Source organism: Monomorium pharaonis, chromosome 1 (assembly GCF_013373865.1).
Source record: "Monomorium pharaonis isolate MP-MQ-018 chromosome 1, ASM1337386v2, whole genome shotgun sequence".
Lineage (NCBI taxonomy): Eukaryota > Metazoa > Arthropoda > Insecta > Hymenoptera > Formicidae > Monomorium > Monomorium pharaonis.
This window is the reverse complement of record NC_050467.1, coordinates 15,431,785-15,457,177: the sequence shown is the minus strand read 5'-3', so window position 1 is coordinate 15,457,177 and position 25,393 is coordinate 15,431,785. Positions and strand designations below refer to the sequence as shown.

At 34.3% G+C, this 25,393-nt stretch overlaps 1 protein-coding gene across 1 annotated transcript; it reads left to right on the top strand.

Annotated features, from left to right (window-relative positions):
• The first annotated feature begins 2,165 nt into the window (after positions 1-2,165).
• LOC118646546 lies at positions 2,166-4,913 on the top strand. Its single transcript, XM_036289650.1, has one exon. The coding sequence runs from the start codon at positions 2,166-2,168 to the stop codon at positions 4,911-4,913; it is 2,748 nt and encodes a 915-aa protein (XP_036145543.1).
• Positions 4,914-25,393: the final 20,480 nt, after the last annotated feature.

Sequence of the window (25,393 nt, the reverse complement as noted above, 5' to 3'; positions counted from 1 at the left end):
ATCCTCCGCGTGCTGATTTCCCTAATCGCGCTCCACAACCTCGTTTGGTACCAAATTTACAAAATCAGAATATAACTTCACATCGTAACACCGCGCAACCATTTATTCGACCGCTTGTCTCTGGACAGCCCGGTCCCAACTATCCCACCGGTAAAATATGCAAATATTGTAAGACACCCGGTCACTTCATGAGTGAGTGTCGTAAATTCGCCTACCGTAAGGCACTAGAAAGCCAGAATCAGACTCAACAGCCAGTTATCTTGCAACAAAAACCACAACAAAATAATTCGGGAAACTTCCCGGGCGTTCCGATGTCAGACGCCCGTCGGAACGACTCCGCAATAGCGCGTCCGACAACATCTCAACAGACTTCCGCAGCCACAATCCAAATCCCGCAAGCCACAGTTTCTACAACTTGAACGTAACAAAAGACGTTCACGCGTTACCCTCTGTCGACATTTCGTCCCCAGATCTAGTCAATCAATGCAATTTTATGCTTGATTCTGGATCTGCATTTAACTTAATAAAATCACGGTTCCTACAAGACCACATTACTATTAATAAAGATGACATCGTTACATTCAAAGGCATATCCTCTGAAATAATTTCTTCGATAGGATCCGTTGAGATTTTATTACTCAACCAGCCAACCAAATTTCAAGTAATCTCCGACCTCACTGGTCTTCCACACGATGGAATATTAGGAAACCCTTTCTTCCAGAAAAACTCTGTCAATATTAATTATCAAAATAAATCTCTAAGCTACCAAGATATAAAAATTCCTTTCGCTAACTCCGAAATCATTATTCTTAAAGCTAGATCAGTTACCCCATTTCATGTTAACATTATTAACGTAGAAAAACAAGTTGGATACTTACCTCTATACGCAATTGCCGATAAAATTTACCTGGGAGATGCTATCGTCACAAATTCTAAAGGAAAAGCTTACTTACCGATCTTTAATACATCAGACAGCGAACAAAAGGTACGAATCCCTTCCGTCGAACTACAAGATTTCGACACGGCAACCTCTGTTGAACAAGCTGCCTCTCCCCCTCATTTACCAAATCGTTTACTAAATCCTGAGAGTCTCACACATTTAAAAAATAATATAGATAACATTGGAAGCGGCATCGAACCGCTTGAGGCCAATGTTAGTCTGGGTGATGAAAATAATTCTTTACACACTGTCAAAACCCGAGGGCATGCGACAGTTCCACTTAATCTTGAAACCCCCCTGAACCTTAATGGAGATAAAAAAGATAACGCTGTGAGATACCGGAAGTCTCCTAAAATCAACGTTAATCTTGATGACAATCTTCTTCCCCTTCATGCTACCGAGACCCGAGGGCACACGGTAGCCCCGTCACTGAGCCCGGTGACTTAGTAAGAGTATAGATAACATCGGAGGAGTCCGAGGATCTCCTAACGAGGCCGATGTTAGTCTTGGTGTCAGCTCTGTTCTTCAGCATGTTACTGAAACCCGAGGGCATTCAGTAATTCTTGCCAATGTTACTAATTCCGCTAATTCTATTAATTCTACTACTGCTAATTCAGAGACTCGTTCAAACTCACATACCAAAGGAGTCCGAGGACGTCCTGAGGTTCCTGCATACGATAATCCTGTATACTTTCATTATACGACTGAATGTCATCCCAAATATACTCACTCGCTCGAAAACAATCGTACCTCGACAATTCTTAATCTACTCAGACTCGATCATTTAAATCCAGAAGAAATAGAAAATATTAAAACGCTAATCAATGAAAACGAAGATAGGTTTCATCTTCCTGGTGATCCCTCGAAGCCACAAACGCTGCTGAACACTTCATTCCAACCACTGACGATATACCAGTTCATACAAAACAATACAGATTTCCTCCCGTACATAAAGAAGAAATAAGTAAGCAAATTAACGATTTATTAATAAACGATTCCATAGAACATTCCACTTCTCCTTACAATTCTCCATTATGGATCGTCCCCAAGAAACCTGATTCTCAAGGAAATAAACGATGGCGACTAGTCATCGACTATCGGAACTTAAACGAAAAACAATAGGTGATGCCTATCCTCTCCCAAATATTACTGACATACTAGATCAATTGGGATCAGCAAAATACTTTTCCGTACTAGATTTAGCCTCCGTTTTCATCAGATACCTATGGCATCCAAAGATGCCCCTAAAACTGCTTTTTCGACCCCATACGGTCATTACCAATTCAAGAGAATGCCATTCGGATTAAAAAACGCTCCCGCAACTTTCCAGCGCTTAATGGACAACGTTCTCTCTGGCCTACAGGGGAACGAACTCTTCGTTTATATGGACGATATCGTTATCTACGCAAAATCTTTACGAGAACACGAAATTAAATTCACCCGCTTAATGCAACGTTTAAGAAACGCGAATTTGAAACTCCAGCCAGATAAATGCGAATTCTTACGACACGAAGTAGCCTATCTTGGACACATAATTGGATCGAACGGCGTAAGGCCGGATCCCGGAAAAATCAACTCAATAATGAATTTCCCTACTCCCAAAACTCCTAAGAACATTAAACAATTTTTAGGCCTTGCTGGCTACTACAGACGCTTCATTCCAAATTTTTCTAAAACCGCAAAACCTCTCACAGACTTATTAAAGAAAAACAGCACCTTTTCGTGGCAAGTAAAACAAATAGACTCATTCAACACTCTTAAATTAGCATTGTGCTCTAATCCAATACTCCAATACCCCGATTTCACTAAGCCTTTTATTCTCACGACCGATGCATCCGGATATGCTATCGGAGGAGTTTTAAGTCAAGGTCCCGTCGGACAAGACTTACCCATTTCCTATACTTCGCGAATTCTAAATGCTGCAGAAAAGAACTACTCTACAATTGAAAAAGAATGTCTAGCCATAGTATACTGTATTAATCATTTCAGACCTTACTTGTACGGAAAACGCTTTACAATTATTACCGACCATAAACCTCTCGTTTGGCTAAACTCGATTAAAGATCCGTCTTCTCGCTTATGGAAGTGGCGCAACAAATTATCCGAATACGATTTTGAAATTAAATATAAAAAAGGAACTTTAAATAATAACGCAGATGCCCTGTCGCGAAACCCACCTGAGAATCATGTTTTCCCATTAATAAACGCGGATCAAGACGATTCTTCTGATGAATCCTTATTCTTTTCTAGTAATAAAAACCGAACCTTACCACAGACCCCACCGCAAAATACTGATAATGAAAATCGCAATTCAATAGAAACTCACGACGATTACGTAGACATGAATGCATCACAAAATTCTAATCACGAAAATTTAGAGGAAATCTCCGATTACACCGAAAGTGATACAGATAACGACGAAGAATATTACGACGAACTACTTACTCCTATATCAACCCCTCATGAACAAATTCCGCTTCTTCCTCTCGCACTCCAAGAACCAACAATCGATAAAACTCGTGAAAACTTACTTAGCCGAAAAGATAACCATGTTATATTCATATACCTAAACGGTACTCCTTTTGATAACGGCGCGAAACAATATTCAGAAGCTAACTTACTACCGAACTACGAAAACTTAACTTACGAAAGAGCTAATGTAAAGACCATAAAAGGAAACACTGTAATTTCACTCCCTATAAAATTTAATAATCGTACACTATTAGAGCCACAAACCTTAAAAAATTGTTTTCAATCATTAGTAGACGTAATAACTGAATTAGAGCTCAAATCAATAAGCGTTAGTAAAACCGAATCTTTTGACGATATTCCATGGTCTTACGTCCTTAAGCAATTCAAAATTTATTTAACAGGAACTAACTGTCAAATTACTATTTGTGAAAATTTAATCCGAAATCCTGAGCCTCACGAACGTGAAGCATTGATCTTAGAAAATCACGCGTCCTCGCACGGTGGTCACAAGGGTGTGACAAAAACCTATAATCGGTTAAGACCACATTATTTTTGGAGCTCTATGAAAAAGGATATTTCAGATTTAATTCGAAAATGTAAGCAATGTCAAATTAAGAAGCTAACCAGAATTAAAACTAAACAGCCCATGATAATTACGGACACCCCCGGAACAGCTTTTGATAAAGTTTCGCTTGATATAATGGGACCATTACCAGTCACCGTAAAAGGAAATCAATACATTCTAACAATGCAAGATTTATTAACGAAATATTCCGTAGCCGTGCCACTAAATGACGCCACGTCGGTGTCTATCGCTGACGCATTTGCAAAGAATTTTATATGCATTTACGGTGCTCCGAAAGCCATACTCACAGATCAAGGAGCAAATTTTTTATCTTCCCTTATGCGATCTTTGACTAAGAAATTCAATATTCAACATTTTAAAACAACCGCCTATTATCCTCAGTCGAACGGTTCTTTAGAACGATCGCATCACGTACTAACCGAATATCTTAAAACGCAAATTGACAAAGAAGATAACTGGGACGACTATATTAACATGGCTATGTTTTCTTATAATACTAGTGTACACGAAGGTACAAAATTTTCGCCATACGAACTTATATTCGGCAAACTTGCTCGTTTACCCTCTAGCCATCCTCCTTTAGAGTCCAATAACGAAAATACGTATCACGAATATATCACAGATCTCGCGAATAGATTACACGAAACACGTGAAGAGGCTAGACAAAATTTAATTTCTGCTAAAGAAAGAAGCAAACGATACTATGACAGACACATAAATCCTCGACATTTTGAGGAAGGCACAGAAGTATTTCTATTGAAAGAACCAAGTAAAGGAAAATTCTCTGATCAATATGTGGGACCTTACAAAGTAATTGAAAATCTCCCACCCTGCAACGTAAAAATTCTAATTGGCAAAAGACCACGCGTTGTGCATATCAATAAATTAAAGGTAGCACACGTGGATCCAGGATGAGCGCCTAATCATTATTTCTGTTCACAGATGCTTTGGCACCGTCGGCCAGGTCTTCCGGCCCGACATTTAACCACTCCTATAAAACCAGTCGATAAATCACCATTTTGGTACTGTGTACAAAACACAGGCTACCGCGAAAAAGTAACTAATTTTTGCCTATGTCTTAAATGTTTTAAACAAATTAGAACTCTTATAATTCGAGCCCAATATGAATTCGAAACATCACATTTTGCCTTAAACTCTCTAACATACCACGAAGTAAATTGTAGTCAATGCTTAAAATCAGTTACAGAAATTAAACCGATTAGAAATTGTTTTACATGTACCAATCGACTATGGCAATATCTACACGAAATCGATATAAGTGAACAGATAATAGATCATATGAATGAAACAACCTACGTGATTTCACGAGGTTCCTTTTATTAACGGGCATGCAAATACCATGCGCTTGATTCTTCGAGCAGCGGAAAATCAAGTGAATATCGAACTTACTGTCTCACCGGAAACACTAAGCTCGATCAAACATAATTAACACTTATTCAATCTAACATTTAATCCACAAAATCAAAATACTAACAATCCATTTGCTTATTCAAAGTTATAAAACTTAATGATACATTATAGATCCTGCCGCACAAAAAAAAACAAAAATAAGGAAAATAACAAATAATGCTTATAATTAATTGTTTACATAACCGATTTACGCAAATCTATTTATACTTTAAATATTAATAATTAATAATAAGATCGCATGAAAACAAAATAGAAGTATTATACTAATCATATCCAATAACCATTCTAACATATTATATTAATCGCATTTTATCTACACTAAATCCCACCGCATAAAAAAATAATAATAAAAAACAAACAAACATGTAATACTTATATCATATTAAATATTAGTTTTATTCTTATTAATATTATCTCGTAACGTTTTATAGAATACATATAATCATACAATATTACATACAATATATTACTTGCATTCAATATTATACTTAGTACGCACATACGTATATACATACATTTTATTTTAAAATTAATTAGGTAAAAATCGACGCTTTATATGACCAATCATAATCGTTACCACAGGATACGCACAGTTGCCTCGTTTCTTTTTATTATATACACATATATCGTTCGTTTATTCCGATACACAGTTACAATTAGTTTACTATATACCTTGCAATATGTAATCTTATACCACAAGCGCAATTTATACAAACTATTGATCCCACCGCAGTATAATAATTTTTATTAGTTGTAATTACCACTAATCCCACCGCTGACAAAAAACATAATCCCACCGCTAAAGCAATAACCGATTAGCTTATTTCACTACTAATCAATAAATTACACGTCATCGATCAATCAATATCGCGCTACGCGAATAAGGCACCGAGCTGCCTATGCCGCCGATAGACTTCTCATATCGATTTAACGATTTGATTCATTTCGCCTTATTGCTACAAAATACAAAAATTCCACCGCAGTTAATAATTCTACTAGCTTTATCACTACTGCTTGATGTTAAGAAATAAAATAAAATCCCACCGCTAAAATTTATATAAGCATATCTCACAATAAAAAAGGAGAAATGAAAATATACATGAAAAAAAAAAACATAAATCCCACCGCTATTTGAAAGAGCCTCATTGATTGATCTGACCATACAAAATAATAAAAAAAAATACATACATAACAAAATAAGAAATAAACATACATACATATATATTAATATCCCACCGCTTTACAATATGATGCAATGCTAACTACATAATATATCCCACTATAATATATATCCCACCGCAATAAATATAACACAATAACACTAACCATATTAAATATTACTTTTAAGGATTATACTTGAGTTTTAAACTATATTAACCATATTTAACTTTATTTTCGTCTCCCGTATACTTACATACATATTTTACGAATAATAATCATAAATTATCCATACAAAGGAAAAAGGAGTTACGCAAAAAAAAAAAAAAAAAAATTTCTTTGATTTTATTAAGTGCATTCAATATCGGCGTTGTCACACGAATAAACATAGGAAACATATATCATTACAACTTAATACTATTAACTTTAATTTTACTTTGCTTAAATTTTTTATTTTATCATTTTATCCCACCGCTATTAACATTATTTGCTACTAAATAATAATATTTACTTAACAATATTTTACTAATCTTATATATTATTGATACTACATATCCTACGCAAGTCAAACTAATTTACCTTGCGTTTTATTTTATTTTATTAGATTGCTAGCATTTATACTTATAGCCTACTACACATATCTTGCGATTCACAATCTTATATTATTGTACTCGACACTCTGATAAGCGTATTTACATATCCGTTCTCTGCCGTACATAAATCTCTATTACTATAATTATATTCAATACTATTTTATTAATATAGATATAAGGTTATTCTTGTTCTCCTTCTTACATATATTTTAGTTACAAGTTATAGGCCTACAATTATGGTATAATATCTCATGAAATATCACGCTTTATTTTCAAGCGTAATATAAACATTTATTTTGCAATATTCCTACAATTACACGCATATATACGTTACAATATACTACTTTATACCTTTATATTACATTTAGTTTTATTACTATAAATACATATACGCATAAAGGATCATTAATTAAAAATGAAGTCATTTATAATAGTTTTGACTTTCGTAATTAACGTTCACGCTTTAATCGGTTTCGATTGCGGCGGACGACACCTCAATATCACCGCTATATCATCGTTCGACGTAGGCGAGTGCGACTTGCAATACAAAAGGCCTAATACCACGGAAGTCTCTATTCAACTTCTACAATTATCTAATTACAATCAAGCTGAAGTTTTCCAGTGCAAAGTGGAAATTTCACGAACAGTCTTTTATTGTGGAATGAACTCTCACATCTCCGCAGTCCACATCGGCCAAGCCGAATATATCCACGAAACAGGATATACCACATGCATGAGGATGTTCAACGACGGAACCATATCAATGGGACCAGGAGTTCTCCTCACAGGAATCAAAGCCAATCAAACGACTTACCGCAGCTTCACCCTTGGAGGAAGAATTGAAAATGACGGATCCTGTAAGGGTACAGCACAATATTCCGACCCGTATGGATCATGGCCTGACGTCATAGTTCAAGCCAGCGCCAAAATAACCATTAAATCATCTATGAATCCCGTTCATCTCGAATCTGGAAAAATAAAATTACGCTCTGGAACGACCTGCATACTTGCTGATAGCTTTTGTCTCGACACGGACGACGGATATTCATATTGGAAGCCGATACCGACTCCCGCCTGTGGATTTAATCAATATGATGTCCTCTACGAAGGACCTGCAAATAAAACTACTGAAAGCGACAGTTCTGAATCGCCAGTCTACAGTCTCACGACCCAAGATGTTACCTTCGCTTTAACCAGCCGAGGAGAGCAACCTCTGTGCGGTTATAATTTACTACGCACGGAGCATCCAAAATTATTTATAATGGAAATTAAAAACGGAGCTACCTTCGCTAGCCGTACCTCCATTCCGATACACAACCTCGACATCTTTGCATATCTAAACTCTAAATTTGTGTACGTTGAAAAACACGTACGCAGCCAGATGACATCTTTATACCATAACGTAATGACGCAAAAATGTGAGCTCGAAAGACAAGTAATCACAAACGCTCTATCTTTCGCTGCTTTACAACCTGACGAATTCGCATACAGACTCATGAAAGGACCCGGCTATATGGCAGTCAATACCGGAGAGTCTGTCCACATTGTAAAATGTATTCCAGTGGAAGTCACACTGAGAGAAACAACTGAATGCTACTCTGAATTACCGATAACCGTACGAAATGGATCGTTTTTCCTGACGCCTAGATCAAGAATAATTTCTAGGGTAGGGAACAAACGAGAATGCAGCAACGAACTACCGACATTATTTAGAATCGAGCAAACCTGGCTGCAATTCACGCCGAAACCCCAGGTCTTGCAATTACCGCCCGAACAACTTAAACCTCTTACTAAACTAACTTGGAACTACGCCAAGCCAGCACCTCTAGCCGTCTCTGGATTATATGCCGATAAGGAAATTGAAAGGCTGAGAGATCATATTATGTTTCCCGCCGAGAAACCTGCACTACTTCACGAAATCGCTAGACGCATCACTGGACACGATATCGGATCAAATGCCGTATCTGTCTATAATCTCCTAGACGAAGAAGCCCTTAACAAAATCGCTGACAACACTGCTTCTCGCCTATGGAAGGGCTTTGTAAATTTCGGCTCAGCAACAGCCGGAATAATGGGCATTTTTATTATTATACGTGTCATCAAAGTCGTGATTGACACACTCCTTCATGGATACGCCCTTCATTCAGTATATGGGTGTAGTCTACATTTACTTGGAGCCCTGTGGAGCTCTATCACTCATCTGCTACTTCACTTGAGCCGCGGACCGACGCGGAAGCCCGATAAGGAAATCGAACAACGACCACAGCAGCCGCCGCAACCACCTCCGTTGCCGACGGCCCCTCCAGCATTCTCCCGCTTGAAGGATGCCCAGATATACGTAATCAACGAGGAAAATTTATCCGACTCAAACAGGCCAGTTTGTTCTCATCAGAAGGACGCCCAAATGAGCACAATCCAGGAAGAAGCCAACGAAAATAATCCGGTAACGTCCTTATCAGATAACTTTAACGCCTACCCTTACAAAACTTTAAGAGATCGTTTCGACGATCTTGAACAAATCCCTTCTAAATCATCGGGATTCGTTCTAAAATAGGGGGGAGGTGTCACGTCCCGTGTAAATTTTTCAATTTTTATTAATTATTTGCTTTATGAATTTCCTTTATTCGTATATCTATTCATATATTTAATTATATTTTAATCAATTTTATATTATTATTCATTTATTACACTTATATTATATTCTTATCCAATTATTTTAATTATTCAGTTAATTTTATATTATCTAATTCACTTATTATTCATATTATTATTCACATTATATATTCTTACATTCTATTATTATTTTAATAATCATATACTATCTCTATATTAACCAGTTAATACTTATATTATTATATTCTCTAACGTTCATAACTTTTGAACCACTATTTTCCTTATATTAATTATTAAGATCATATGAAATGTTATATTCTTTAAGGTTACAATCGTTCGAAATCATGATGATAATAGTTAATTACCAAATCTACATTGAATATCGAATTATTCAATTAAATTAATCATACACCTTATGGTCGACACCTAAATTTAATATTGTAAAGGAATTGCATCAATAATCGTTCATTTTATTACAAAAATTCTTTAAATTAAATTAAAATACTAAAATCTTATAAGTTACCGACTAACGGGATACCTCTACTATTAAAAACTTACCATTAACTTGTATACTTTGCCAATAGAGGGCCAACTGTCGATAACTTACCTGCACTTACCATCAATTACCATTCCCTAATTACCGACAATGGTATACTTACCATTTGTTACAAGCGCCTACCGAATGATAAACCCGTCATACACAGCCATCACGAATTCCTGGAAATGCTGCTGTAATTCCGAGAATTCCCGAAAACTTTTGCCAATATCTCGAGAACCATAAGAGGTAGAGTTGCCAAATAAATTCCAAGAAGCGTCGCAGACTTTGTTTATACTAAAAATCATGTTTCCAAAAATTTGGAAAAAACAATTATTTTTTGGGACAAATTTCACATTTTTTACCCAAAAACCGAAAACTTGCCAAAACGCTCCGTTTTACCTGATTCGACCGTAAATGATGTTCTTTTAAAAACTTCAATTTTTACCCCCACCCCGATTTTTCGGGAGGACCAAAATTCGGCCAAACATAGTCCTCGAGGTCCTCTATACGATGGTCCAAACCCCATCTCTTAATCTCTTACCGTTCACGAGATATAAATTTTTAAAGTGTCAAGGACAACTGCCAAAAGACCTTTATAAGTACTATAGGCCTTGAAACACAAGTCTCTCACCTTGAGAACCGTCATGGTACATGAGTACCCTTGTGAAGGTGAATGTAAAATCATTGCATCACTATCATGAAATATTATTAACAGTAGAATATTCATAAGACCATTGTAGAAGCCTAAATAATATATAAAATGGTATAAACAATTAAATAATTATTAATATCAATTTTAGATTATTATTCCAAACATAAATATTAATTAACAATCACCTTTTTGCATAAATACTAATTAACAAATAGAATATTATATATACGAACAATAATTTAATTATAAATAAATAATCCTTATCAATTACATAATTTTGCAACTATCATTTATTCATAAAGCTAGTTAACAATCGATTTTGATTAAAGAAATAATTATTAAGGCTTTTGCAAGTGCATAATTAATAAATAAAGTCCCAAGGCCATGTCACTGAAGCTATCGCAGTGTACACAAGATGGCTGACCATCACTGTAATAAATGCGAACCTCTATAAGAAGAATGTAAAATTATTATAAAATTCACATATGCACCAGCGATGAAATATTACTTAAGGTAGAATATTCACTGACGATGTTAATTGCAAACGTCTAAAGCCTTCAAGGTTAGCTCATCGAAATTATTACAAGTGCTAAAATTCAAGAGCGGCGAATCACTAAGGTGATCACCACTGTAATAGATGGGAACCCATATTTGAAATATGTGCAAATATTATAACGCTTGAATAATGAAATATTACGCGCAACTAAATATTCATTAATAACACACTTGCGAAGGTTTAAAAAATATAAAAGTTACATATATCGTTTGAGAACCACTACTACTACACGTAAAAATTGTTACCACAAAGAAAAATGTTAATTAACAATTAGTTTATTGATAAAACATACCTACGTACGCATATTCAATTATTCAGACTCAGTTAATAATTAATCTTAATAAAACAGAACTCTAAATAATATAAAATCTATTTGTATCAATTAATATTACCATATAGAGTCATTATCTCAACAAATAAGTATTATAAATAATTAATTTCGTTAAATATCAAATAATTAATGCGTAGCGTCTATTAACAATTAAATTTTGCAAAAACTAAGCTTTACAACGAAAGAAATATTATTGTGTAAAACCTCCGCAAGCGTACGAGTCGTAGAAACATTAATTAATAATTTATTTCACAGTTATAATATTTGAATGAATATTTTATATGCATAAGATGCATAAATTCCATTCTCACGCTCGGGTATGAGTCATCGTGAGTCACTTGCGAAATTGTTTGATCAAAATGTAATATGATATTTTTCTGTATCTCGAAAGACTAAACATCCGATGCAAGTACATCCTTTGTAAAATTATGCCGACATTCCGCGGCACCCTTTGAAATTAGAAGCGAGAATGATGCAACTCCTACTTCGTACCACACCCCGCGGCCTACAAACTCGAACAATATAAAAGCGAGCGCCGCGGCGGATCAGCATTGCGCGCCGGTCTTTTCAAGTAACAACACCACGTTTCTCTGAGTGTTCACATTGCGCACTGAACTTCAACACTGTACCGCATATCTGCCATCTTAAGAAGCATCCGCCATTTTGTCGACTGTAGAAGGAACATTGTAACTGAAAGAAATAAAGACTTATAAAACTATAAGGGGATCCAGCCTCAATAATTCATATATCCCCGAAGACCTTTTGGTGAGTAACTTAAATTAATTTTATTTATCTGATTTATATAATCTCAATCAAGCTGTCATCAATCTCTACAAGTGAACACTCTGCCGCGCGTAATCACTTTTCGACCATCATTCTAAATTATTTTAAATTATTTTAATAACTAAATACTTAACAATTTAACGACCGAATAAATACTTATACAATATTACCCCAGTCTGCCGTTTGGAAATTTAATTCAATTTAATTCAATTTTAATATTATTTAATCACGATTTAATTTAATTTAATTCAATTTAATTTGCGACTTTGACAATTTAATTCTAATTTAACACTACTCAATTGACATTTTGATTTTTATTATAATTTAATTTAACTTAATACAGCTTGGTTGATACATTGACATTTTATTTGACATTTATTGATACATTGACATTTTATTTGACATTTATTGATATACTGATTGATGCATGAACATTTTATTTCTGATACACCGATGTTTTAATATACTGATACTCTGATTTATTTTATCTTTTATGTGACATATTCTGCAATCTGATTTAATTTAATTTATGTTAATGTGCATTGATATCCCGATTTAATTTGATTTAATTTAAATTTCAATACTACGAATAACTCACCACTGAACTTGATTTAATTCATTTTAATGCAATTTAATTTACGATCCGATTTAATTCACAATTCAATTTAATGCAGCAAATCTGATATTTCACTTTGATTAAATACAATCCATACTACTATCCAATTCGATTTAATTTTATTCAATGCAATTTTATCCATGATTTAATACTTTGATATCTACTCTATTTCTATTTAATATCCAACTTGTACATCTCTAATTTAACTATTATCATAACATTCTACGTTACTTTGTGCCAGATATAATAAATAATATTCAAATCACTGATTCTAATAATTTACATGAAATAATATAATAATTATTCAAAGTTCACATGCAATTTACTTGATTTCATAACGCATTCGAGACCCAACTGAATTAAATGCACACATATATATTTGATACAATAATTGATTTTCATTTATACATGTTTTATTATTGCCAATTATAACTCCGCTTACTTTACTAATTTAGATATAGAAATTTAACTGAAGTATTTCCACACTCCTTAAACCTTTATGCGATCTCCAGCATTATTACCTGAATAAATAAATAAATAAAAATTATAAAACCCGATCGCATCCTTCTACTTTTCAACAAATAATTTAATCTCATATGCCTCTATATTTTGAAACCCATAAATAATTACGCGTCTACCGCGACACGTCTGATACGGATCACCGTCTTGTGCGTCGGCTCCTTAATTAAGAAGTCGAGTTTAGTCACCCAACAGCTGGTGGTATTGGCTGACTGGAGCCCGTTGAGGGTACTCCTGGTGATAAAAAGCTAAACAAGCGGATATCTAATATCTACTTTGCACGGGACAATACCTGTACGATCCGTCGGTTCGTTAACGCAGTTCTTTCAGACAATCAAATGAATAACAATAACAATATTCCGATACTTAAATTATAAATTCAACTATATTACAAATATCCTGTCAACCTGGATCTCGGACTCTGCTTCTTTTTTTTATTTTATTTTATTCCCGATGTGACGTGGGATACCGCCTAGCGAGAGTGGAGTCGTAAGATACGTTCACAAACCCTGATTGACAGTGATTTTCTTTTATTCTAATACGCGAAATCTGAAAGAACAATTGAGGAAGTATTCAAATGTATGTCCTACCTGTCTGGTGACTCCTGGCTCTATTTCTTTTTTTTTATTTTTATTTTACTCCCGATGTGACGTGGGATACCGCCAAGAGCGAGAATAGAGTCGCAAGGATACGTTCACGCCACTAGACTAGTAGCGAATTTGCTTTTATTACATGAATTTTGAAATGAGCTATCACAATTAATTAATCTTGAACAAACAATTATAATCATGAGGCAATACCTTTCTTTTCCCTCATCTCCATAGTACTTCACAAAAACAAGGTAAGACGCTTAAACACTAACACAATTAACCATTCTTCAGACGTCAAGAATTCGGCTGAACTGGCAGCCTACTTAATAACACAAGAAATATTCATCACAAATTTATCCAATCAATAAAGTAAATAATTTTTATCCAGGTTGTAAAATCATTCAAGTCAGAGTTAAATCAATTAGATTTCATAAATCGATTTGTTTTTATTAAATGACTAAACGTTAAATGAATTCATATTTTACTTGATTATAAATAACTTAATAACATACTTATACTCACTACTTTATTTAGTTGTTTCATATGCATATTTTGGGTCTATCTACTACATACTATTTCGAGTAATCAACGTACTCTTTTCATTATTTATCTTATTATATATATATATATTGGTTATGTATTCAATAAATGAAGATTAATACTGATTGATAAATAATAAACACGTTTATTTAACCTGTCTCTCATCCCATTTATTTCTCTCTCAAACGCGATAAACGATCCTTCCGGCTCTCGGCGTATCCCTGGGAAATAAGCAGACGTGCTGCGGTCGCCCTAAAACAAATAAATTGAGAGCCCCGTTAGACAAAAGAACGAAAGCTGCCCCCGTATCGAGTAGTCTTCAACGGAACGTTACAAATCGGTTTTTGAAATTTTTGTCCGTAACACACTTGTAATGATTGATGACAGCTTGATTGAAATTAAGAGAATATTATAAAATAAATTAATTAAGTTGAGTTACTCACCAAGGGATCTTCGGGGATATAAGAATTATTGAGGCTGGATCCCCAAATAGTTTTACAAGTCTTTATTTTTTTATGTTACAGTTCTTTCGATCGTCGACAAGATGGCGGATTCTCTCAAGCTGGTGGAGTCGCCGCAAAATGATTAATTAAAGTGATACTCTTAAGGAGCGTGATGTTATTACTTCAAAATCTCGGCGCGCAATGCTGATCCGCCGCGGCGCTCGCTTTTATATTGTTCGAGTTTGTAGGCCGCGGGGTGTGGTACGAAGTAGGAGTTGCATCATTCTCGCTTCTAATTTCAAAGGCTGCCGCGGAATGTCGGCATAATTTTACAAAGGATGTACTTGCATCGGATGTTTAGTCTTTCGAGATACAGAAAAATATCATATTACTTTTTGATCAAACAATTTCGCAAGTGACTCACGATGACTCATACCCGAGCGTGAGAATGGAATTTATGCATCTTATGCATATAAAATATTCATTCAAATATTATAACTGTGAAATAAATTATTAATTAATGTTTCTACGACTCGTACGCTTGCGGAGGTTTTATACAATAATATTTCCTTCATTGTAAAGCTTAGTTTTTGCAAAATTTAATTGTTAATAGACGCTACGCATTAATTATTTGATATTTAACGAAATTAATTATTTAAAATACTTATTTGTTGAGATAATGACTCTATATGGTAATATTAATTGATACAAATAGATTTTATATTATTTAGAGTTCTGTTTTATTAAGATTAATTATTAACTGAGTCTGAATAATTGAATATGCGTACGTAGATATGTTTTATCAATAAACTAATTGTTAATTAACATTTTTCTTTGTGGTAACAATTTTTACGTATAGTAGTAGTGGTTCTCAAACGATATATGTAACTTTTATATTTTTTAAACCTTCGCAAGTGTGTTATTAATGAATATTTAGTTGCGCGTAATATTTCATTATTCAAGCGTTATAATATTTGCACATATTTCAAATAGGGGTTCCCATCTATTACAGTGGTGATCACCTTAGTGATTCGCCGCTCTTGAATTTTAGCACTTGTAATAATTTCGATGAGCTAACCTTGAAGGCTTTAGACGTTTGCAATTAATATCGTCAGTGAATATTCTACCTTAAGTAATATTTCATCGCTGGTGCATATGTGAATTTTATAATAATTTTACATTCTTCTTATAGAGGTTCGCATTTATTACAGTGATGGTCAGCCATCTTGTGTACACTGCGATAGCTTCAGTGACATGGCCTTTATTTATTAATTATGCACTTGCAAAAGCCTTAATAATTATTTCTTTAATCAAAATCGATTGTTAACTAGCTTTATGAATAAATGATAGTTGCAAAATTATGTAATTGATAAGGATTATTTATTTATAATTAAATTATTGTTCGTAGATATAATATTCTATTTGTTAATTAGTATTTATGCAAAAAGGTGATTGTTAATTAATATTTATGTTTGGAATAATAATCTAGAATTTATATTAATAATTATTTAATTGTTTAAAGCATTTTATGTATTATTTAGGCTTCTACAATGGTCTTATGAATATTCTACTGTTAATAATATTTCATGATAGTGATGCAATGATTTTACATTCACCTTCACAAGGGTGCTCATGTACCATGACGGTTCTCAAGGTGAGAGACTTGTGTTTCAAGGCCTATAGTACTTATAAAGGTCTTTTGGCAGTTGTCCTTGACACTTTAAAAATTTATATCTCGTGAACGGTAAGAGATTAAGAGATGGGGTTTGGACTATCGTATAGAGGACCTCGAGGACTATGTTTGACCGAATTTTGGTCCTCCCGAAAAATCGGGGTGGGGGTAAAAATTGAAGTTTTTAAAAGAACATCATTTACGGTCGAATCAGGTAAAACGGAGCGTTTTGGCAAGTTTTCGGTTTTTGGGTAAAAAATGTGAAATTTGTCCCAAAAAATAATTGTTTTTTCCAAATTTTTGGAAACATGATTTTTAGTATAAACAAAGTCTGCGACGCTTTTTGGAATTTATTTGGCAACTCTACCTCTTATGGTTCTCGAGATATTGGCAAAAGTTTTCGGGAATTCTTGGAATTACAGCAGCATTTCCAGGAATTCGTGATGGCTGTGTATGACGGGTTTATCATTCGGTAGGCGCTTGTAACAAATGGTAAGTATACCATTGTCGGTAATTAGGGAATGGTAATTGATGGTAAGTGCAGGTAAGTTATCGACAGTTGGCCCTCTATTGGCAAAGTATACAAGTTAATGGTAAGTTTTTAATAGTAGAGGTATCCCGTTAGTCGGTAACTTATAAGATTTTAGTATTTTAATTTAATTTAAAGAATTTTTATAATAAAATGAACGATTATTGATGCAATTCCTTTACAATATTAAATTTAGGTGTCGACCATAAGGTGTATGATTAATTTAATTGAATAATTCGATATTCAATGTAGATTTGGTAATTAACTATTATCATCATGATTTCGAACGATTGTAACCTTAAAGAATATAACATTTTATATGGTCTTAATAATTAATATAGATAAAATAGTCGTTCAAAAGTTATGAACGTTAGAGAATATAATAATATGAGTATTAACTGGTTAATATAGAGATAGTATTTGATTATTAAAATAATAATAGAATGTAAGAATATATAATGTGAATAATAATATGAATAATAAGTGAATTAGATAATATAAAATTAACTGAATAATTAAAATAATTGGATAAGAATATAATATAAATGTAATAAATGAATAGTAATATAAAATTGATTAAAATATAATTGGATATATGAATAGATATACGAATAAAGGAAATTCATAAAGCAAATAATTAATAAAAATTGAAAAATTTACACGGGACGTGACAATGCGTCTAGCGATTTCGTGAAGTAGTGCAGGTTTCTCGGCGGGAAACATAATATGATCTCTGAGCCTTTCAATTTCCTTATCGGCATATAATCCAGAGACGGCTAGAGGTGCTGGCTTGGCGTAGTTCCAAGTTAGTTTAATAAGAGGTTTAAGTTGTTCGGGCGGTAATTGCAAGACCTGGGGTTTCGGCGTGAATTGCAGCCAGGTTTGCTCGATTCTAAATAATGTCGGTAGTTCGTTGCTGCATTCTCGTTTGTTCCCTACCCTAGAAATTATTCTTGATCTAGGCGTCAGGAAAAACGATCCATTTCGTACGGTTATCGGTAATTCAGAGTAGCATTCAGTTGTTTCTCTCAGTGTGACTTCCACTGGGATACATTTTACAATGTGGACAGACTCTCCGGTGTTGACTGCCATATAACCGGGTCCTTTCATGAGTCTGTATGCAAATTCGTCAGGTTGTAAAGCAGCGAAAGATAGAGCGTTTGTGATTACCTGTCTTTCGAGCTCACATTTTTGCGTCATTACGTTATGGTATAAAGATGTCATCTGGCTGCGTACGTGTTTTTCAACGTACACAAATTTAGAGTTTAGATATGCAAAGATGTCGAGGTTGTGTATCGGGATGGAGGTACGGCTAGCGAAGGTAGCTCCGTTTTTAATTTCCATTATAAATAATTTTGGATGCTCCGTGCGTAGTAAATTATAACCGCACAGAGGTTGCTCTCCTCGGCTGGTTAGAGCGAAGGTAACGTCTTGTGTCGTGAGGCTGTAGACTGGCGATTCAGAACTGTCGCTTTCAGTAGTTTTATTTGCAGGTCCTTCGTAGAGGACATCATATTGATTAAATCCACAGGCGGGAGTCGGTATCGATTTCCAATATGAATATCCGTCATCCGTGTCGAGACAAAAGCTATCAGCAAGTGTGCAGGTCGTTCCAGAGCGTAATTTTATTTTTCCAGATTCGAGATGAACAGGATTCATAGATGATTTAATGGTTATTTTGGCGCTGGCTTGAACTATGACGTCAGGCCATGATCCATAAGGGTCGGAATATTGTGCTGTACCCTTACAGTATCCGTTATTTTCAATTCTTCCTCCAAGGGTGAAGCTGCGGTAAGTCGTTTGATTGGCTTTGATTCCTGTGAGGAGAACTCCTGGTCCCATTGATATGGTTCCGTCGTTGAACATCCTCATGCATGTGGTATATCCTGTTTCGTGGATATATTCGGCTTGGCCATTGTGGACTGCGGAGATGTGAGAGTTCATTCCACAATAAAAGACTGTTCGTGAAATTTCCACTTTGCACTGGAAAACTTCAGCTTGATTGTAATTAGATAATTGTAGAAGTTGAATAGAGACTTCCGTGGTATTAGGCCTTTTGTATTGCAAGTCGCACTCGCCTACGTCGAGCGATGATATAGCGGTGATATTGAGGTGTCGTCCGCCGCAATCGAAACCGATTAAAGCGTGAACGTTAATTACGAAAGTCAAAACTATTATAAATGACTTCATTTTTAATTAATGATCCTTTATGCGTATATGTATTTATAGTAATAAAACTAAATGTAATATAAAGGTATAAAGTAGTATATTGTAACGTATATATGCATGTAATTGTAGGAATATTGCAAAATAAATGTTTATATTACGATTGAAAATAAAGCGTGATATTTCATGAGATATTATACCATAATTGTAGGCCTATAACTTGTAACTAAAATATATGTAAGAAGGAGAACAAGAATAACCTTATATCTATGTTAATAAAATAGTATTGAATATAATTATAGTAATAGAGATTTATGTACGGCAGAGAACGGATATGTAAATACGCTTATCAGAGTGTCGAGTACAATAATATAAGATTGTGAATCGCAAGATATGTGTATATTGTGTAGTAGGTTATAAGTATAAATGCTAGTAATCTAATAAAATAAAATAAAATAAAACGCAAGGTAAATTAGTTTGACTTGCGTAGGATATATGTAAGATTAGTATAATATTGTTAAGTAAATATTATTATTTAGTAGTAAGTAATGTTAATAGCGGTGGGATAAAATGATAAAATAAAAATTTAAGCAAAGTAAAATTAAAGTTAATAGTATTAAGTTGTAATGATATATGTTTCCTATGTTTATTCGTGTGACAACGCCGATATTGAATGCACTTAATAAAATAAACAAAAAATATTTTTTTTTTTTGCGTAACTCCTTTTTCCTTGTATGGATAATTTATGATTATTATTCGTAAAATATGTATGTAAGTATACGGGAGACGAAAGTAAAGCTAAATATGGTTAATATAGTTTAAAACTCAAGTATAATCCTTAAAAGTAATATTTAATATGGTTAGTATTATTATGTTATATTTATTGCGGTGGGATATATATATTATAGTGGGATGTATTATGTAGTTAGCATTGCATCATATTGTAAAGCGGTGGGATATAAATATATATGTATGTATGTTTATTTCTTATTTTATTATGTATATATTTCTTTTTTATTATTTTGTATGGTCAGATCAATCAATGAGGCTTTTTCAAATGGCGGTGGGATTTATGTTTTTTTTTATGTATATTTTTCGTTTCCCCTTTTTTTTATTGTGAGATATGCTTATATAAATTTTAGCGGTGGGATTTTATTTTTATTTCTTAACATCAAGCAGTAGTGATAAAGCTAGTAGAATTATTAACTGCGGTGGAATTTTTGTATTTTGTAGCAATAAGGCGAAATGAATCAAATCGTTAAATCGATATGAGAAGTCTATCGGCGGCATAGGCAGCTCGGTGCCTTATTCGCGTAGCGCGATATTGATTGATCGATGACGTGTAATTTATTGATTAGTAGTGAAATAAGCTAATCGGTTATTGCTTTAGCGGTGGGATTATGTTTTTTGTCATCGGTGGGATTAGTGATAACTACAACTAATAAAAATTATTATACTGCGGTGGGATTAATAGTTTGTATAAATTGCGCTTGTGGCATAAGATTACATATTGCAAGGTATATAGTAAACTAATTGTAACTGTGTATCGGAATAAACAAACGATATATGTGTATATAATAAAAAGAAACGAGGCAACTGTGCGTATCCTGTGGTAACGATTATGATTGGTCATATAAAGCGTCAATAAAATTATAAAATAAAATGTATGTATATACGTATGTGCGTACGAGGTATAATTGAATGCAAGTAATATAATGTATGGAAAATTGTATGATTATATGTATTCTATAAAACGTTACGAGATAATATTAATAAGAATAAAACTAATATTTAATATGATATAAGTATTACATGTTTGTTTTTTTTTTATTATTATTATTTTTTTATGCGGTGGGATTTAGTGTAGATAAAATGCGATTAATATAATATGTTAGAATGGTTATTGGATATGATTAGTATAATACTTCTATTTTGTTTTCATGCGATCTTATTATTAATTATTAATATTTAAAGTATAAATAGATTTGCGTAAATCGGTTATGTGGACAATTAATTATAAGCATTATTTGTTATTTTCTTTATTTTTTGTTTTTTTTGTGCGGCGGGATCTATAATGTATCATTAAGTTTTATAACTTTGAATAAGCAAATGGATTGTTAGTATTTTGATTTTGTGGATTAAATGTTAGATTGAATAAGTGTTAATTATGTTTGATCGAGCTTAGTGTTTCCGGTGAGACAGTAAGTTCGATATTCACTTGATTTTCCGCTGCTCGAAGAATCAAGCGCATGGTATTTGCATGCCCGTTAATAAAAGGAACCTCGTGAAATCACGTAGGTTGTTTCATTCATATGATCTATTATCTGTTCACTTATATCGATTTCGTGTAGATATTGCCATAGTCGATTGGTACATGTAAAACAATTTCTAATCGGTTTAATTTCTGTAACTGATTTTAAGCATTGACTACAATTTACTTCGTGGTATGTTAGAGAGTTTAAGGCAAAATGTGATGTTTCGAATTCATATTGGGCTCGAATTATAAGAGTTCTAATTTGTTTAAAACATTTAAGACATAGGCAAAAATTAGTTACTTTTTCGCGGTAGCCTGTGTTTTGTACACAGTACCAAAATGGTGATTTATCGACTGGTTTTATAGGAGTGGTTAAATGTCGGGCCGGAAGACCTGGCCGACGGTGCCAAAGCATCTGTGAACAGAAATAATGATTAGGCGCTCATCCTGGATCCACGTGTGCTACCTTCAATTTGTTGATATGCACAACGCGTGGTCTTTTGCCAATTAGAATTTTTACGTTGCAGGGTGGGAGATTTTCAATTACTTTGTAAGGTCCCACATATTGATCAGAGAATTTTCCTTTACTTGGTTCTTTCAATAGAAATACTTCTGTGCCTTCCTCAAAATGTCGAGGATTTATGTGTCTGTCATAGTATCGTTTGCTTCTTCCTTTAGCAGAGATTAAATTTTGTCTAGCCTCTTCACGTGTTTCGTGTAATCTATTCGCGAGATCTGTGATATATTCGTGATACGTATTTTCGTTATTGGACTCTAAAGGAGGGTGGCTAGAGGGTAAACGAGCTAGTTTGCCGAATATAAGTTCGTATGGCGAAAATTTTGTACCTTCGTGTACACTAGTATTATAAGAAAACATAGCCATGTTAATATAGTCGTCCCAGTTATCTTCTTTGTCAATTTGCGTTTTAAGATATTCGGTTAGTACGTGATGCGATCGTTCTAAAGAACCGTTCGACTGAGGATAATAGGCGGTTGTTTTAAAATGTTGAATATTGAATTTCTTAGTCAAAGATCGCATAAGGGAAGATAAAAAATTTGCTCCTTGATCTGTGAGTATGGCTTTCGGAGCACCGTAAATGCATATAAAATTCTTTGCAAATGCGTCAGCGATAGACACCGACGTGGCGTCATTTAGTGGCACGGCTACGGAATATTTCGTTAATAAATCTTGCATTGTTAGAATGTATTGATTTCCTTTTACGGTGACTGGTAATGGTCCCATTATATCAAGCGAAACTTTATCAAAAGCTGTTCCGGGGGTGTCCGTAATTATCATGGGCTGTTTAGTTTTAATTCTGGTTAGCTTCTTAATTTGACATTGCTTACATTTTCGAATTAAATCTGAAATATCCTTTTTCATAGAGCTCCAAAAATAATGTGGTCTTAACCGATTATAGGTTTTTGTCACACCCTTGTGACCACCGTGCGAGGACGCGTGATTTTCTAAGATCAATGCTTCACGTTCGTGAGGCTCAGGATTTCGGATTAAATTTTCACAAATAGTAATTTGACAGTTAGTTTCTGTTAAATAAATTTTGAATTGCTTAAGGACGTAAGACCATGGAATGTCGTCAAAAGATTCGGTTTTACTAACGCTTATTGATTTGAGCTCTAATTCAGTTATTACGTCTACTAATGATTGAAAACAATTTTTTAAGGTTTGTGGCTCTAATAGTGTACGATTATTAAATTTTATAGGGAGTGAAATTACAGTGTTTCCTTTTATGGTCTTTACATTAGCTCTTTCGTAAGTTAAGTTTTCGTAGTTCGGTAGTAAGTTAGCTTCTGAATATTGTTTCGCGCCGTTATCAAAAGGAGTTACCGTTTAGGTATATGAATATAACATGGTTATCTTTTCGGCTAAGTAAGTTTTCACGAGTTTTATCGATTGTTGGTTCTTGGAGTGCGAGAGGAAGAAGCGGAATTTGTTCATGAGGGATTGATATAGGAGTAAGTAATTCGTCGTAATATTCTTCGTCGTCATCTGTATCACTTTCGGTATAGTCGGAGATTTCCTCTAAATTTTCGTGATTAGAATTTTGTGATGCATTCATGTCTACGTAATCGTCGTGAGTTTCTATTGAAATGCAATTTTCGTTATTAGTATTTTGCGGTGGGGTCTGTGGTAAGGTTCGGTTTTTATTACTAGAAAAGAATAAGGATTCATCAGAAGAATCGTCTTGATCCGCGTTTATTAATGGGAAAACATGATTCTCAGGTGGGTTTCGCGACAGGGCATCTGCGTTATTATTTAAAGTTCCTTTCTTATATTTAATTTCAAAATCGTATTCGGATAATTTGTTGCGCCACTTCCATAAGCGGGAAGACGGATCTTTAATCGAGTTTAGCCAAACGAGAGGTTTATGGTCGGTAATAATTGTAAAACGTTTTCCGTACAAGTATGGTCTGAAATGATTAATACAGTATACTATGGCTAGACATTCTTTTTTCAATTGTAGAGTAGTTCTTTTCTGCAGCATTTAGAATTCGCGAAGTATAGAGGAAATGGGTAAGTCTTGTCCGACGGGACCTTGACTTAAAACTCCTCCGATAGCATATCCGGATGCATCGGTCGTGAGAATAAAAGGCTTAGTGAAATCGGGGTACTGGAGTATTGGATTAGAGCACAATGCTAATTTAAGAGTGTTGAATGAGTCTATTTGTTTTGCTTGCCACGAAAAGGTGCTGTTTTTCTTTAATAAGTCTGTGAGAGGTTTTGCGGTTTAGAAAAATTTGGAATGAAGCGTCTGTAGTAGCCAGCAAGGCCTAAAAATTGTTTAATGTTCTTAGGAGTTTTGGGAGTAGGGAAATTCATTATTGAGTTGATTTTTCCGGGATCCGGCCTTACGCCGTTTGATCCAATTATGTGTCCCAAGATAGGCTACTTCGTGTCGTAAGAATTCGCATTTATCTGGCTGGAGTTTCAAATTCGCGTTTCTTAAACGTTGCATTAAGCGGGTGAATTTAATTTCGTGTTCTCGTAAAGATTTTGCGTAGATAACGATATCGTCCATATAAACGAAGAGTTCGTTCCCCTGTAGGCCAGAGAGAAACGTTGTCCATTAAGCGCTGGAAAGTTGCGGGGGCATTTTTTAATCCGAATGGCATTCTCTTGAATTGGTAATGACCGTATGGGGTCGAAAAAGCAGTTTTTAGGGGCATCTTTGGATGCCATAGGTATCTGATGAAAACCGGAGGCTAAATCTAGCACGGAAAAGTATTTTGCTGATCCCAATTGATCTAGTATGTCAGTAATATTTGGAAGAGGATAGGCATCGCCTATTGTTTTTTCGTTTAAGTTCCGATAGTCGATGACTAGTCGCCATCGTTTATTTCCTTGAGAATCAGGTTTCTTGGGGACAATCCATAATGGAGAATTGTAAGGAGAAG